This window comes from Rana temporaria, chromosome 2 (genome assembly GCF_905171775.1).
Source record: "Rana temporaria chromosome 2, aRanTem1.1, whole genome shotgun sequence".
NCBI classification, from domain to species: Eukaryota; Metazoa; Chordata; class Amphibia; order Anura; family Ranidae; genus Rana; species Rana temporaria.
The window spans coordinates 515,261,900-515,279,052 of record NC_053490.1 but is presented as its reverse complement, the minus strand read 5'-3'; the positions used below and the strand labels follow the sequence as shown (position 1 = coordinate 515,279,052).

Genomic DNA, 17,153 nt, shown 5'->3' with positions numbered 1-17,153 from the left:
TATATATATATATATATATATATATATATATATATATATATATATATATATATATATATATATATATATATTAGTGAGGAAAATAAGTATTTGAACACCCTGCTATTTTGCAAGTTCTCCCACTTGGAAATCATGGAGGGGTCTGAAATTGTCATCGTAGGTGCATGTCCACTGTGAGAGACATAATCAAAAAAAAAAATTCCAGAAATCACAATTTATGATTTTTTAACTATTTATTTGTATGATACAGCTGCAAATAAGTATTTGAACACCTGTCTATCAGCTAGAATTCTGACCCTCAAAGACCTGTTAGTCTGCCTTTAAAATGTCCACCTCCACTCCATTTATTATTCTAAATTAGATGCACCTGTTTGAGGTCATTAGCTGCATAAAGACACCTGTCCACCCCATACAATCAGTAAGAATCCAACTAGTAACATGGCCAAGACCAAAGAGCTGTCCAAAGACACTAGAGACAAAATTGTACACCTCCACAAGGCTGGAAAGGGCTACGGGGAAATTGCCAAGCAGCTTGGTGAAAAAAGGTCCACTGTTGGAGCAATCATTAGAAAATGGAAGAAGCTAAACATGACTGTCAATCTCCCTCGGACTGGGGCTCCATGCAAAATCTCACCTCGTGGGGTCTCAATGATCCTAAGAAAGGTGAGAAATCAGCCCAGGACTACACGGGAGGAGCTGGTCAATGACCTGAAAAGAGCTGGGACCACCGTTTCCAAGGTTACTGTTGGTAATACACTAAGACGTCATGGTTTGAAATCATGCATGGCACGGAAGGTTCCCCTGCTTAAACCAGCACATGTCAAGGCCCGTCTTAAGTTTGCCAATGACCATTTGGATGATCCAGAGGAGTCATGGGAGAAAGTAATGTGGTCAGATGAGACCAAAATAGAACTTTTTGGTCATAATTCCACTAACCGTGTTTGGAGGAAGAAGAATGAGGAGTACCATCCCAAGAACACCACCCCTACTGTGAAGCATGGGGGTGGTAGCATCATGCTTTGGGGGTGTTTTTCTGCACATGGGACAGGGCGACTGCACTGTATTAAGGAGAGGATGACCGGGGCCATGTATTGCGAGATTTTGGGCAACAACCTACTTCCCTCAGTTAGAGCTTTGAAGATGGGTCGAGGCTGGGTCTTCCAACATGACAATGACCCGAAGCACACAGCCAGGATAACCAAGGAGTGGCTCTGTAAGAAGCATATCAAGGTTCTGGCGTGGCCTAGCCAGTCTCCAGACCTAAACCCAATAGAGAATCTTTGGAGGGAGCTCAAACTCCGTGTTTCTCAGCGACAGCCCAGAAACCTGACTGATCTAGAGAAGATCTGTGTGGAGGAGTGGGCCAAAATCCCTCCTCCAGTGTGTGCAAACCTGGTGAAAAACTACAAGAAACGTTTGACCTCTGTAATTGCAAACAAAGGCTACTGTACCAAATATTAACATTGATTTTCTCAGGTGTTCAAATACTTATTTGCAGCTGTATCATACAAATAAATAGTTAAAAAAATCATACATTGTGATTTCTGGATTTTTTTTTTTGATTATGTCTCTCACAGTGGACATGCACCTACGATAACAATTTCAGACCCCTCCATGATTTCCAAGTGGGAGAACTTGCAAAATAGCAGGGTGTTCAAATACTTATTTTCATCACTGTATATATATACCGTATTTATCGGCGTGTACCACGCACTTTTTTGCCCTGAAAATCAGGGCAAAATCGTGGGTGCGCGATATACGCCGATACCCGCTTCCCGCGCTGTGTTTGAACCACTGCGCCGGCATATACCGAGCGCAGTACACTCGGGTATAGTCGGGCAGGCTCAGCTCCTCTCGCAGTAACGTCCTGTGCGTCCTTTACGCGAGAGGAGCCGAGCCTGCCCGAGTGTACTGCGCTCGGTATATGCCGGCGCAGTGGTTCAAACTCAGCGCGGGAAGTGGGGATCGAGCGGGGAGGACACCACGATGGCCGCAGAAGGACGCCAGACCGGACGAGGCCACCGATGGACGACGGGCAGGGCGCGATGGACAAAGGGGAAAACCCCGACGAGGGGCATCCAAACTGTAAGTATTTTTTTTTCCCAGGAATTTTTCTTCAAGTTTGGGGGTGCGCGATATACGCCGGGGCGTGCAATAGGCCGATAAATACGATAGAGATAAAAAAAAAAAATCACACAACAAATTTTTGAGCACCCCATAGAAGACTCTTTTTCTTTTTCTTTTCTATTGAAATTCTAACATGAGCCCCTGAAGAAAAGGAAATTTACCCCTAGGGGCTTTGTGTTGCAGCACGGTATAAATGATATACAAATTTAGTAAAAAAGTATAAATTTATTAGAATAAATATGATTATCAAAAAGAGCCCCAAAATAAAAGGGACTCAAGATATGAGCTTTGACAGAAAAAAATCAATCAAAGAAGAACAAAAAGATCAAACACAAAATGGTAACAAATGCAAATTGAACAGTACTGTATACATGTGAGCACTATGAGCGAGAAAGCCCCTACGCGTTTCGACCTTTGTAGTATGAAAAGAATACCGTATTTATCGGCGTATACCGCGTACTTTTTTGCCCTGAAAATCAGGGCAAAATCGTGGGTGCGCGGTATACGCCGATACCCGCGCCGAGTTTTGAATACTGCGCCAACATATACCGAGCGCAGTATACTCGGGTATAGTCGGGCTGTCTCGGCTCCTTCCGCGCTCACTTCCTGGACGTACAGGACATCAGCGCGGGTAGCCGAGCATTTCCGACAATACACGAGCGTACTGTGCTCTGTATATGTCAGCGCAGTATTCAAACTCGGCGCGGGAAACGAGCGGGGAGGACGCAAGGACGCCGCAGAAGGACGCCGGACCCGCCGAAGAGGACACCCGACCCGCCGAAGAGGACACCCGACCCGCCGAAGACGGAGCCCGGACCCGCTGAAGAGGACACCCGAAGCCGCAGAAGGACGCCGGACCCGACGAGGCCGCCGCGCAAGACACCAAAACTAAGTACAAAAAAACTTTTTTTCCACAGGATTGGTGGCCACTTTAGGGGTGCGCGGTATACGCGGGAATGAGTTATACCGCGATAAATACGGTACATGCAAGTAAATAAATAATATTCACAAAAAAAATATAAAGAGGACATGTCCACCCGAACATAATTGTAAATGTTAGGGTGCATGTAGTCCTCCTACATCAATATGATAAACAATAATGTAGAAAATCTATATGCCACTTACCAAGACACATATCGAAGAGCAGACCGGGATCGGACACCGAGCCACACCATCAAGAAGCAAAACTGGGTTGAGGGAACAGCAAAAAAGGGGGGGTGGGGGTGGGAAGGGCCCATGAGCCCCTAAGCCATTTTCAAGTTTTTAGTTGGGCCCACACAGGTGATTTTTACAAGTGCGATTGCTCTACTAAAATGATTGCCTCTGTTTATTTGGTAGTAATTACTAAACATACAGTTGTAGTACTGATTGAACCAATATGAAGCATTGTACTGCCATTAGTGATTGCTAGAAATTGCAACAATCCATTGGTCCCTATGTGTAGCAATTCTTAGCGATTTATCTCAAAGTGTGTCATGACCGATAATTTTCTAGCAAATAGGCCCCATGTCTTAAAGGATAATGCCGCGTACACACGACCGTTATTCATGTCATGGAAAAAAACCGACGTTTTTCTCAACGTGATTCCTCTCAAGCCTGCCTTGCATACACACCATCGTGAAAAATGCTCGAGCAAAGCGCGGTGACGTACAACACGTACGACGGCACTATAAAGGGGAAGTTCTATTCGAATGGCGCCACCCTTTGGGCTGATTTTGCTAATTTCCCATCTCATAACTTGATTCTGAGCATGCACGTTTTTTTCCCCCTCGTTAAAGCATACACACGACCGTTTTTCACAGCGTGAAAAACGATGAGAAAAAATAGAGCAGGTTCTAAATTTCTAATGGCCATTTTTTTGCGTCGAGAAAAATGCTCTGGAGCCTACAAACGACCGTTTTTCACGACCAATTTAAAAAAATTGCTTTTTTCTCGTCATGTGTACGCGGCATCAGTGTATTTTAACCTGTTCCCGACAGCCATTAATATACACACTATTACCAAAAGTATTGGGACGCCTGCCTTTACACGCACACAAACTTTAATGACATCCCAGTCTTATGCCTCGTATACACGATCAGTTTTCCCGATGGGAAAACTGTGAGGAGAGCTTTTGGCCGGGAATCCCGGCCGTGTGTATGCTCCTCGCAGTTTTCCCGATGCGAAAGTGCCCAAAAACCACCGGACAAACCCAGGAAAACCGGCAGACTTTTGCCCGGCGTTTTTTGCCGAAAACTACGATGGAGCATACACACGCCCAGGATTCCCGGCCAAATCTCCATCGCAGTTTTCCTGTCAGGAAAACCGGCCGTGTGTAGGGGAAAGACTGTCCAAGCAGGTTCTCGGCTTTCCCCTCGGGATTTCCGAGGGGAACTTTTCCCGTCGGAAATCCCGCATGTGTGTACGAAGCATAAGTCCGTAGGGTTTAATATTGAGTTGGCCCACCCTTTGCAGCTATAACAGCTTCAACTCTTCTGGGAAGGCCGTCCACAAGGTTTAGGAGTGTGTCTATGGGAATGATTGACCATTCTTCCAAAGGCGCATTTGTGAGGTCAGGCACTGATGTTGGACAAGAAAGCCTGGCTCGCAGTCTCCACTCGAATTCATCCCAAAGACATGCTGGTAGGTTAACTGGCTTCTGTCTAAATTGGCCTTAGTATATGAATGTGAGTTAGGGACCTTAGATTGTAAGCTCCTTGAGGGTAGGGACCAATGGGAATGTCCAATGTATATGTAAAAAGCACGGTGTAAATTGACAGTAAATAATAATAAGGCAGGCGTACCAATACTTTTGGTAATATAGTGTATATGCAGTGGCAGGACGGTTGAGCCTTAACCACTTAAGACCCGGACCATTATGCAGGTACAGGACCTGGGCCTTTTTGCGAATCGGAACTGCGTCGCTTTAACTGACAATTGCGCGGGAGTGCAACGTGGCTCCCAAACAAAATCGGCGTCCTTTTTTTTCCACAAATAGAGCTTTCTTTTGGTGGTATTTGATCACCTCTACGGTTTTTATTTTTAGCGCTATAAACAAAAATACAGCGACAATTTTGAAAAAAAAATTGCTTTAATAAATATCCCCAAAAAATATATAAAAAACGTTTTTTTTCCTCAGTTTAGGCAGATAAGTATTCTTCTACATATTTTTGGTAAAAAAAAAAAAATAATTGCAATACCAAATTGGGGATAGTTTTATTGCATTTTTATTGATATATATTTTTTTCTATTAATGGCGGCAATCAGCGATTTTTATCATGACTGCGACATTATGGCGGACACTTTTGACACCATTTTGGGTCATTTTTACAGGGATCAGTGCTATAAAAATGCACTGGTTACTGTAAAAATGACACTGGCAGTGAAGGGGTTAACAAGAAGTGGGCGCTGTAGGGGTTAAATGTGCCCTAAGGGAGTGTCCTACTGTGGGGGGCGTGGCTGTGCGTGTGACGTCACTGATCGTCGTTCCCTAGGCCACACTAAGAAGCACGGGGAGAGGTTTGTTTACACTCACCCATTCTTCCTTTCTGTGAGCCAAACGCGGGACACCGGCGGCGATTGGACGGTCACTGAGAAGAGGATCGGGCCGCGAGCACGCCGGCGTTGGCACGCACGGCTGGGATCTTAAAGTGGACGTACATGTACGCTCTTGTGCCCAGCTGTGCCATTTTGTCGACGTATATCATCGTGCAGCGGTCCTCAATCGGTTAATGACTAGCCAGTCGTTATCAGGGGTAGTAGTAGTGACCCATTCTGCGTGTCAATGAAAGGAACAGTGCCCTACTAATGGTGTCAGTTTGAGGGGAAAATGTCCCAAAATTTATGTCAGTGGGAAGAATAGTTTCCATACCTCCCAACTTTTTGAGATGGGAATGAGGGACACCTATCAGCAAAAGTATGCAGGCATAGGACACGCCCCTTGCCCCACCCCCTTAAAGGAGAATTGTACCAAATAAAACAAGATTTGTTAAACCCACAAGTGCTTTTTTTACCACTACTATTCCTTTATATTGGCTTTTAGAATTTACAAAGGCAGCAATTTAGAGATCGGATGAATGGATTAGCAGAGGCATTGCTAGGGGGGTGACACCATCCCGTTTTATTTTTTTTAGCTGACATGCCCAGCCTGCCCTGTGCAATCCCAGCCTACCCTGTACCACCCCAGCCTGCTCTGTGCCACCCCAGCCTGCCCTGTACCACCCCAAACAGCCCTATACCACCCCAGCCTGCCCTGTACCCCCCCCCAGCCTGCCCTGTGCCACCCCAAACTTTCTCATGCCACCCCAACTTGCCCTGTGCCACCCTAACTTGCCCTGTACCACCCCAATCTGCCCTATGCCACCATAACTTGCCCTATACCACCCCAACCTGCCCAATGCCACCCTAACTTGCCCTGTACCACCCCAACCTTTCCCATGCCATCCCAACTTGCCCTATGCCACCCTAACTTGCACTATACCACCCCAACCTGCCCTGTACCACCCTAACTTGCCCTATACCACCCCAACCTGTCTATGCAACCCTAACTTGCCATATACCACCCCAAACTACCCTATATCACCCCAACATGCCCTATACCACCTTAACCTGTCCTATACCACCCCACTACCCTAACCTGCCACTATACTGCCCCATACTATAATTTACAGGGGCTGATTTGGGGTGCGCCCTGTGCCCGTGCGCTGCCTGCTTGGTGCTGGGCAGCCTAGACAGAGGGGGGGGTGACACCATGTTTTACCGCACCGGGTGACACCAACCCTAGTGACGCCACTGAGGATTAGCACTGGGAAAACACTTTTTAAAAGATAAAAAGTGCATTTTATATACAACTATACAGATCAGATCAAAATGAGGGACAAATGGGGAGGAATGAGGGACAGAGGGACATTGCTCCAAATCAGTTGGGAGCTATGTAGTTTCCCATCCTGGGTGACACATCATTGGTGTCAGTTTGAGGAACAGTAGCCCATCTTGGGTGTCAATGAGTGGAAAAGTGTTCCATTGTTTATAGCATAGGGATGAATAATGCCCCATTGTTTATAGCATAGGGATGAATAATGCCCCATTGTTGGTTCCGGTGGAAGGAATAGTGGCCCATTGGTAGTACCAGTGGGGGAAATAGTGTCTCATGTCAGAGTGAGGAGTAGTGCCCCAAGGTCCAGATAAAGACAGGCCAAGTGCCACTTCCTGCCCGCAGGCCACAGGTTGGAGACGACTGTTGTACATGAACACATTCATACAAGGAAAGCTCTTGAATCTTACCTGCACTGTTCAGAGATTCCACTAGGTCCACCATCATCAGATCTATGGCGTCTTCCCTCTGGTCAGGCACGCTTCTTCAGTATTCAGCCAAAGCAACAATGATAATTAGCTTGAGTTTTGTGTCTGCTGGCTCACAGTGGTGCAGAATAAAGGAGGCTGCTGACTGGCTGAAGTGCTAAAGGTGCAAACAAATCATCTATCAGAAGCTTGAGGAAACAAACAATAGAAAGAGGGCATAAATGACAAGAAAAAAAAAGGACCTCTCACCTATACCAAATTAATAAAAAAAGAAGATTAAAGGGGTTGTAAAGATACAATTTTTTTCTAAATAGCTTCCTTTACCTTAGTGCAGTCCTCCTTCACTTACCTCATCCTTCCATTTTGCCTTTAAATGTCCTTATTTCTTCTGAGAAATCCTCACTTCCTGTTCTTCTGTCTGTAACTCCACACAGTAATGCAAGGCTTTCTCCCTGGTGTGGAGTGTCGTGCTCGCCCCCTCCCTTGGACTACAGGTGAGTCAGGACGCCCACTAACACACAGCTCCTTTCTCTATCTGCAACGTAGAGAGCGTCCTGACTCTCCTGTAGTCCAAGGGAGGGGGTGAGCACGACACTCCACACCAGGGAGAACGCCTTGCATTACTGTGTGGAGTTACAGACAGAAGAACAGGAAGTGAGGATTTCTCAGAAGAAATAAGGACATTTAAAAGCAAAATGGAAGGATGAGGTAAGTGAAGGAGGACTGCACTAAGGTAAAGGAAGCTATTTAGGAAAAAAAAATGTTGCCTTTACAACCCCTTTAAGCCCATCTCCAGCCTTTTCTTTTTTTGGGGGGGGGGGGGGGGGGGTTGGGGAAGGTCACTTACTGCCCCACAGTGGTCACTCAGACAGGAAGTGAGGAAAATATCCCTGTGGGGACACAGCAGTGATAACATGACATTATACTCACAGTTGGCCCCACTAATAAATTTAAAGTAGAACTGAAGGAAAAAATTGCTAGACCATTTGGGTGCCACTTTAACCACTTCAGTCCCGGACCGTTTTGCTGGCCAAAGACCAGGCCACTTTTTGAGATTTGGCACTGCGTCGCTTTAACCAGGCCGGATTAACATAGGAGCTGCAGCTCCAGGCCCATTTCCAAAAAAAAAAAAAAAAAAGATTGACTTCGAGGGTTGAAGCTCGGCAACCAGGGGTCACATAGACCCCACATTTGGGGGGTAGGTAGACCTTCCACACCACTGCTTAAAATGTGGGACCGTTATCATTTAGGGCCCTTTCACACGTACGGACGAACGGTCCGTTTATTACAAGTCCGTTTACGGACTTGTAATGTATCCCTATGGGATTGCAGACGTTAGCGGATGATGCATCCGCTGACGTCCGCAACCATCCGCGTCCGCAAAGGACGGAAGAAAACCCTATTTTTCTTCTGTCCGGCGGAACGGATCGGATGAATACGGACACGCTGTGCCATGCCAAGCTGACCAAAACTGCACATGTGCGAGATCGGCAGGTGCATGCTGGGTAGCCAACATGCACGGAATCCAGGAAGGAGGACACTGTGGCTTCGGGTGCCCACACTGGAGATGGGCGCGCTGTGCAGAAGCTTCACAAAGTAAGAAAACAATGCTGCACAGATAGAAAAGTGGGCATAGTTTACAGCATACCTTTGTTACATTGTATGAGGCATGAGCATTCCAGGGGGATTTTTATTTTAAAAGTCACGTTTATTTAAAAAAAAAAAAGTTTTGGCTATATATATATATATACACACACACATACACACACACACACACGTTAAAGCCCACCTCCTAAAAAATATATATACACACACATACAAGCCCATATATATACAAAATATGAGTGTATACAGTACAGTATGTATATATATATATATATATATATATATATATATATATATATGTTTTTTTTTTCTATTGAGGATAATTCAGGACTGAGAGAAGTGCGGTTTATAATATCAGACTTCTGAAATAGTCAATTAAATAAACATTTTCTGGAGTGCAGAACAGATTCAATTTATGATTCTGAAGTCAGGTGAGTACCAGATGAATTCTGATTGGTTGCTGTATTTAGGACTGATAAAGAATAAGGAACTCTCTTAGAATGAGTCCAGTCATGTGTGGGGCGGAGTCCTGATCTCAGTATTCCTTATAATCTCCGTCTGTATATAATAAGAGATAGAAATGTACTCACCGTCTGTATATAATAAGAGATAGAAATGTACTCACCGTCTGTATATAATAAGAGATAGAAGTGTACTCACCGTCTGTATATAATAAGAGATAGAAGTGTACTCACCGTCTGTATATAATAAGAGATAGAAGTGTACTCACCGTCTGTGTGCGTCTCCAGGATCAGGATGGAAGGACTCGTCTCCTCAGGCGCTTTTATTACAGGATGTCCTGTGGCTCCTCCCCCTCTGCTTTCTCTTCTGAGGAATAGAAAGTGAAACACAATTTCCTCTCCTCACTTCTGCTGAATAGAAACCAAGTCCTTCCTTGTTACTTTTCACTGATCCCTGCAACCCCTTCACTGCATCCGTGTAACCCCTTCACTGCCACACACCATGTAACCCCTTCACTGCCACATCTGGAGGTCCCATGTAACCCCTTCACTTCCACACAACTGGGGGTCCCATGTAACCCCTTCACTGCCACACAACTGGGGGTCCCATGTAACCCCTTCACTGCCACACAACTGGGGGTCCCATGTAACCCCTTCACTGCCACACAACTGGGGGTCCCATGTAACCCCTTCACTGAATCCGTGTAACCCCTTCACTGCCAAACACCATGTAACCCCTTCACTGCCAAACACCATGTAACCCCTTCACTGCCAAACACCATGTAACCCCTTCACTGCCACACATCTGGAGGTCCCATGTAACCCCTTCACTGCCACACATCTGGGGGTCCCATGTAACCCCTTCACTGCCACACATCTGGAGGTCCCATGTAACCCCTTCACTGCCACACATCTGGGGGTCCCATGTAACCCCTTCACTGCCACACATCTGGAGGTCCCTTGTAACCCCTTCACTGCCACACATCTGGAGGTCCCATGTAACCCCTTCACTGCCACACAACTGGGGGTCCCATGTAACCCCTTCACTGCCACACATCTGGAGGTCCCATGTAACCCCTTCACTTCCACACATCTGGAGGTCCCATGTAACCCCTTCACTGCCACATTTGGAGGTCCCATGTAACCCCTTCACTGCCACATCTGGAGGTCCCATGTAACCCCTTCACTGCCACATCTGGAGGTCCCATGTAACCCCTTCACTGCCACACACCATGTAACCCCTTCACTGCCACACATCTGGGAGGTCCCATGTAACCCCTAGACTGCCACATCAGGTCCCATGTAACCCCTTCACTGCCACATCAGGTCCCATGTAACCCCTTCACTGCCACACATCTGGAGGTCCCATGTAACCCCTTCACTGCCACACACCATGTAACCCCTTCACTGCCACATCAGGTCCCATGTAACCCCTTCACTGCCACACACCATGTAACCCCTTCACTGCCACACATCTGGGAGGTCCCATGTAACCCCTTCACTGCCACATCAGGTCCCATGTAACCCCTTCACTGCCACATCAAGTCCCATGTAACCCCTTCACTGCCACACATCAGGAGGTCCCATGTAACCCCTTCACTGCCACATCAGGTCCCATGTAACCCCTTCACTGCCACATCAGGTCCCATGTAACCCCTTCACTGCCACACATCAGGAGGTCCCATGTAACCCCTTCACTGCCACATCTGGAATTTCAATGTAACTACTTCACTTCCACACATCTGGAGGTCTCATATATCACCTTAATTTCCAAAATGGCTGAACCCATTTAACTCGTCACTGCCACACATCTGGAAGTCACACTGAGCCCTTTTATCGCCACACATCTGTAACCCCTTCATTACCACACATCTAGGAGGTCCCATGTAACCCCCTTTACGACCAAAAATGTCTGATGAATCTGTTTAACCCATCACTACCACACATTTGGAGGTCCCATGTAACCCCATACGGTCTCATGCACATTGGACGCCTTGGCCATCTCTCCTAGATATCTTACCTCCTGCTAGCGACGTTTCGGCAGCAAAAATTCTTGACACTAGTAAACACATGTAACGCGTTTAGGCACACAAAGCGCTTGGGCGTTAATTTAATTGGCCTTAAATAAATTGCCGCTCAAGCCCTAAACCCGTCTAGTGTTAAACACAGGTTTCGATGGGTTTACACGCATCAAACATTTTTTTTCTCCAAAACGCTGCTGTTCCTGAAAGTGCTGGCAGTGCCAAAATGTCTGAATCCATGTAACTACTTCACTACGACATCTGGAAGTTCAATATAACCCCTTCACTGCAAAACACATCTAGAGGTCCCATGGGAATGGTACCAGCTAATTGGTGAAAAGCCAATGTGGTACCAATATTCCAAAAAAAGAGGCCAGAGATATATTTCTGGAAAATACAGGCTAGTCAGTCTAACATCAATAGTTTGTAAACTATTTGAGGGAGTGATAAGGGACCATATCCGAGAATTTGCTGATGAAGACAGTAAAATTAGCAGTAATACGCACAGGTTTACAAAAGGTCTCTCTTGCTAAACTAACCTGTTAACATTCTATGAGGAAGTGAGCTGCCATTTAGACAAAAGTAGGCTGGTGAATGTGATGTATCTTGATTTTGCAAAGGCATTTGATACAGTCCCCAAAATGCTTAATCTACAAACTGAGGTCTGTAGGCATGGAGGGTTTGTTCTTGGATAGTGAACTGGCTACGGGGGCATGTCCAAAGGGTGGTGATAAATAACGTGTACTCAGAATGGTCTAGAATGGTTAGTGGGGTGCCCCAAGGCCCTGTCCTGGGACCAATTCTGTTTAATTTATGTGTAAATGATATAGAGGGTGGGCTAAACAGCTCAATCTCAGTGCTTGCTGATGACACAAAAATAATTAGGGCAATAACAACACAGAAGGATATAGAGGGCCAGATCCACAGACGAAGTACGCCGGCGTATCTACTGATACGCCGGCGTACTTTCAAATTTTCCGCGTCGTATCTTTAGTTTGAATCCTCAAACCAAGATACGACGGCATCTGGGCAAGATCCGACAGGCGTACGGCTTCGTACGCCTTCGGATCTTAGATGTAATACTTCAGCGCCCGCTGGGTGGAGTTTGCGTCGTTTTCCGCGTCGGGTATGCAAATTAGCGATTTACGACGATCCACGAACGTACGCGCGGCCGTCGCATTTTCTAACGTCGTCTGTAGTCGGCTTTTTCCGGCGTATAGTTAAAGCTGGTATTTTGCGGCCTATAGATAGACTTGCCATGTTAAGTATGGCCGTCGTTCCCGCGTCAAAATTTTTTTTTTTTGCGTAAGTCGTCCGTGAATAGGGATGGACGTAACTCACGTCTAAGTTAAAAAAATGATGTCGTTGCGACGTCATTTCGCGCAAAGCACGGCGGGAAATTTCAAAACGGAGCATGCGCAGTTCAATCGGCGCGGGGACGCGCTTCATTTAAATGAAACCTGCCAAATTTAAAATCCGCCGCCAGAAATACACTACGCCGCCGTAACTTAAGGCGCGAACTCGCTGAGGATTCGAAATATACACCAGGTAAGGTACGGCGGCGTAGTGTATCTCTGATACGCTGCGCCGATCCAAATGTATGTGGATCTGGCCCAGAGACTTTACAAGAGCACCTGAAATAACTTAATGGGGTGTGCAACTAGTTGGTAAATTAAGTTTAATAGTGGTAAATGTAAGGTAGTGAATGCACTTTGTGGTTAAAAGTATAAACGCAAGTTACTCACTAGGGGGAGTGCCCAGGATGGAGAATGATCTAGGGGTCCTAGTAAAAGACCAACTGAGCAATAGCATGCAGTGTCAAGCTCTAGCAAGCAAAACCAGCAGAATTTTAGCATGCATTAAAAGGGGAATTTACTCCAGAGATAAAACTATAATTCTGACACTATAAAACTCTGGTTCAGCCACATCTGGAGTATTCTGCCCAGGTCCTGTCACCAATTCTCCGAATGGATGTGCTGAAACAGCAGAGCGTCCAGAGAGGGGCAACAAAATGAATAAAGGGACTAGAGAACCTCAGTTATGAGGAACAACTACAAGCATTAAATTGTACTCTCTCTGGAGAAGAGACGCTTGAGAGAAGATATGATAGCGATATACAAATATCTCAATAGTGATCCCAGCATATGTAGGAAACTTTTCAGTCCCAGGGATAGGTATGAGCTGAACACCCCTCGGTTCGGTTCGCATCCAGAACATGCAAACAGACCAAAAGTTCACTCGAACATTCGAACACCGTTAAAGACGGGGGTGGGGGTCATTCGTCCACGTCACAGGTGGCCCCGCCCTCAGTTTTAAAAGAAATGTCACACGGCTCACGCGTCAATCGCCCAGGAGCCTTCACTGCCACATCTGGAGGTCCCATGTAAAACCTTCACTTCCACATATCTGGAGGTCCCATGTAACCCCTTCACTTCCACACATCTGGAGGTCCCATGTAAAACCTTCACTTTCATGTATCAGGAGGTCCCATGTAAAACCTTCACTTCCACACTTCTGGGGGTCCCATGTAACCCCTTCACTTCTACGCATCTGGAGGGCCCATGTAACCCCTTCACTTCCACACATCTGGATGTCCCATGTAACCCCTTCACTTCCACACATCTGGAGGTCCCATGTAAAACCTTCACTCCCTCCCCATTGGTGGTTGGTGGCAGTATTAATTAACCCCTTCACTCTGCATTATGAAGGGGTTAATTAACACAGCAATCAACCACTAATGGGGAATGATGTTTTGAATAGCACTGCCACAGATCATCAATGCATCCATGCACCAAATCCATGCCTTAGGCCGGGTTCACACCTATGTGAATTGAATGCGCATTTCTCCGCATAGCAGGAGAATGTGACTGTCTCTCTATAGAGCCGGTTCACATATCTCCGCAGCGGGTCCGGTGCGGTGTGCCAGAAAATGTGTGACTTTTTTTGTGCGTTTCAGGTTCGATTTCAGCCCAAAATTCGGGCTCATTATGCCTGTGTCTTGCAGGGTGTTTTTTGTAGAGGGTCTTCTTCCTCTTTAAAAGGAGTCAATGTACAGCTACGGCAGCTCGCGGGATCGTGCCGACCTGCCGCAGACATGACGGGGGCTGGTCGGCAAGCGGTTAAGTGAAATACTGTGTATAATAATCAATCATGCGCTATACAAAAAGATGTGTCCTCACATGAAACGCATTGGGCAAAGCTTACTTGGGACGTCATCACACACCCTGCAGGCTGGGGGGAGGTGCAAGTGCCATGGTGTTATGTGCTGATTAAACTCTACACCTCTACCATTGTGTATAATTTTAGCTAATAAACATAAAATTGTATTGGATACTTGGTGTCTCTATTTGTTCTCTCAGAGAAATCAAGGTGATGAGTTGCTGGAGTCCTTGAGGAAGCTCTGGAGCCATTTAAGGGTACAGGATGCTGTTGCTACATCCCAGGTTGCCGCTGTAAATCCATGGGTCTATCTCATTCATGCCAGACCAACCACCATCTAGAGCAGAGGTCTCCAATCCTTCTAAAAATGTTTAGACTTTAGGGGGCCGGTGTCAGAAGAAGTAATTAATGTTCCATCATTGGTATTAGTGGGAGAAAATAGTGCCCCATCCTGATGTCAGTGAGATGAATAGAGCCCAATCATTGGTATCAGTGGGAGGAATAATGCCCAATAATTGTGTCAGTGGGAGGAATAGTGCTCCATCATTGGCAGCAGTGAGAGGAATACTGCTCCATCATTGGCGGCAGTGGGAGGAATAGTGCCCCATCATTGGCGGCAGTGGGAGGAATACTGCTCCATCATTGGCGGCAGTGGGAGGAATAGTGCCCCATCATTGGCGGCAGTGGGAGGAATAGTTCCCCATCATTGGCGGCAGTGGGAGGAATAGTTCCCCATCATTGGCGGCAGTGGGAGGAATACTGCTCCATCATTGGCGGCAGTGGGAGGAATAGTGCCCCATCATTGGCGGCAGTGGGAGGAATAGTGCCCCATCATTGGCGGCAGTGGGAGGAATACTGCTCCATCATTGGCGGCAGTGGGAGGAATAGTGCCCCATCATTGGCGGCAGTGGGAGGAATAGTTCCCCATCATTGGCGGCAGTGGGAGGAATAGTGCCCCGTCATTGGCGGCAGTGGGAGGAATAGTGCCCCCACCATTGGCGGCAGTGGGAGGAATACTGCTCCATCATTGGCGGCAGTGGGAGGAATAGTGCCCCCACCATTGGCGGCAGCCCTTCATCCACAGTTTGGCGACTACGGATCTTGAGGTCTGATCTTTTCGATAAGGAGTTTGCCAACTTAAAGGTGGTGGAGAACTTTGAGTTATTTCATATTTGGGTGAAATCTTCATGGCGCCAGCTTGAAATATTCTGGAATTATAAAATATGTGCAGCGCTAAAGGTGAAAAATATCTGTATACCTACAGAATAATCATATGCATAAAACCAACCAGTGAAATTCAGTATACCGGCTTAGATAATCAATAAATCCACGTGAAACCATAAAAACAAGTATGCATTAACATAAATAATGGAATTTTCACACTAGAGTGAATAGCCACTAAAATAAGGGGGAGAAAAAGATTATGTGTAGAAAAAAATCCAAATAAGTCCACATGTCCTCTAATCCTCATGTCCCGACGACGTTTCTCACGTGTACAGTCGTAACGCGTCATTTCCCGTGCGGCCTTCGGACGTCATTTCTGTGTTTTCGCTTCGACAGGAAGGACTTCGCGTCTTTCCGCAGCCACACTCGGGCTACAGGTATCGGTCAGGAGGACTATGGGGAGGGGCCGCCCGCTTCTGGACTCAGGGGAGCTGGGGTCCTTTGGTGTTCGACATGTGCACTGCCGAAAAATTCAAAACATTTTCTAAATAAAAGAATGCTGCATCTAAGCAAATGGAGCGAAACTAAATAAAAATACATTTTTGATTATTATTAAATTTGTTATGTTCCATTCGTTTAGAGATGGCATTTGTTATTATGGACATAGGCCCGAAACAACTAATCGATTAATCGACAACTAATTGATTATTAAATTAACCGATTACTATTTTCATAATCGATTTAATCGACCAGTAACATAATGGGTTAAAAATATTTATTTTTAGCCCTTTATAGTACAAAAAGAGCAAATAATCACTACTGTTAATATTATATTAATACAAAAAAATCTTTGTACATTCGTTGAAGGAAAGAATGTTTGAAATTTTCACTTGATTTTAACATTCAGTTAAAATCACATAAACTGTCTGAAAAAGTTTTCTATTATTTCTAAACTTCCCCATCACTGTGGTTGAAAAATAAATGTCGATTTTACCCCACTGAGTATAACGCGCAAAATTTTATACCCAAAAAAAAAAATCAAAGTTTGGGTGCGCGTTATACACGAGGACTGGGGTGGGGTGGCAGTGGCGTTCCACTTTAAACCTAGCCTTTTGTATCACCTTGCCCCCCCCCCCCCCCCGCCACAACCTTAATCACCGCGGCGCGGGGAACATTACAGACAGCTTTCGTTTGAATAGCTGTTTTCCCCGCCGCGCGTAGACACTCCCCCTTGGACGGATCTGTCCAATCGCGAGCAAGGGGGAGTGTCTATGCGTGGCAGGGAAAACAGCTGTTCAAACGAACGCTGTCTGTAATGTTCCCGCGCCGCGGTGAT

At 46.1% G+C, this 17,153-nt stretch overlaps 1 protein-coding gene across 2 annotated transcripts in view; it reads right to left on the bottom strand.

Moving 5' to 3' along the window:
- LOC120927976 (interferon-induced GTP-binding protein Mx2-like) overlaps positions 1 to 9,844 on the bottom strand; it is a 66,358-nt gene extending 56,514 nt beyond the window's left edge. The window contains exons 1-2 of one of the 2 annotated variants that reach the window (XM_040339014.1): positions 9,743 to 9,844; positions 7,390 to 7,564 (exon numbers count right to left, since the gene is read on the bottom strand). In XM_040339014.1, coding sequence (XP_040194948.1) covers positions 7,390 to 7,426 — 37 coding nt within the window. In that variant the 5' untranslated portion in view covers positions 7,427 to 7,564; positions 9,743 to 9,844. Of the gene's footprint in view, positions 1 to 7,389; positions 7,596 to 9,742 lie in introns of both variants that reach the window. The other variant, XM_040339015.1, reaches the window with a different exon arrangement.
- Between the last annotated feature and the right edge of the window lie 7,309 nt (positions 9,845 to 17,153).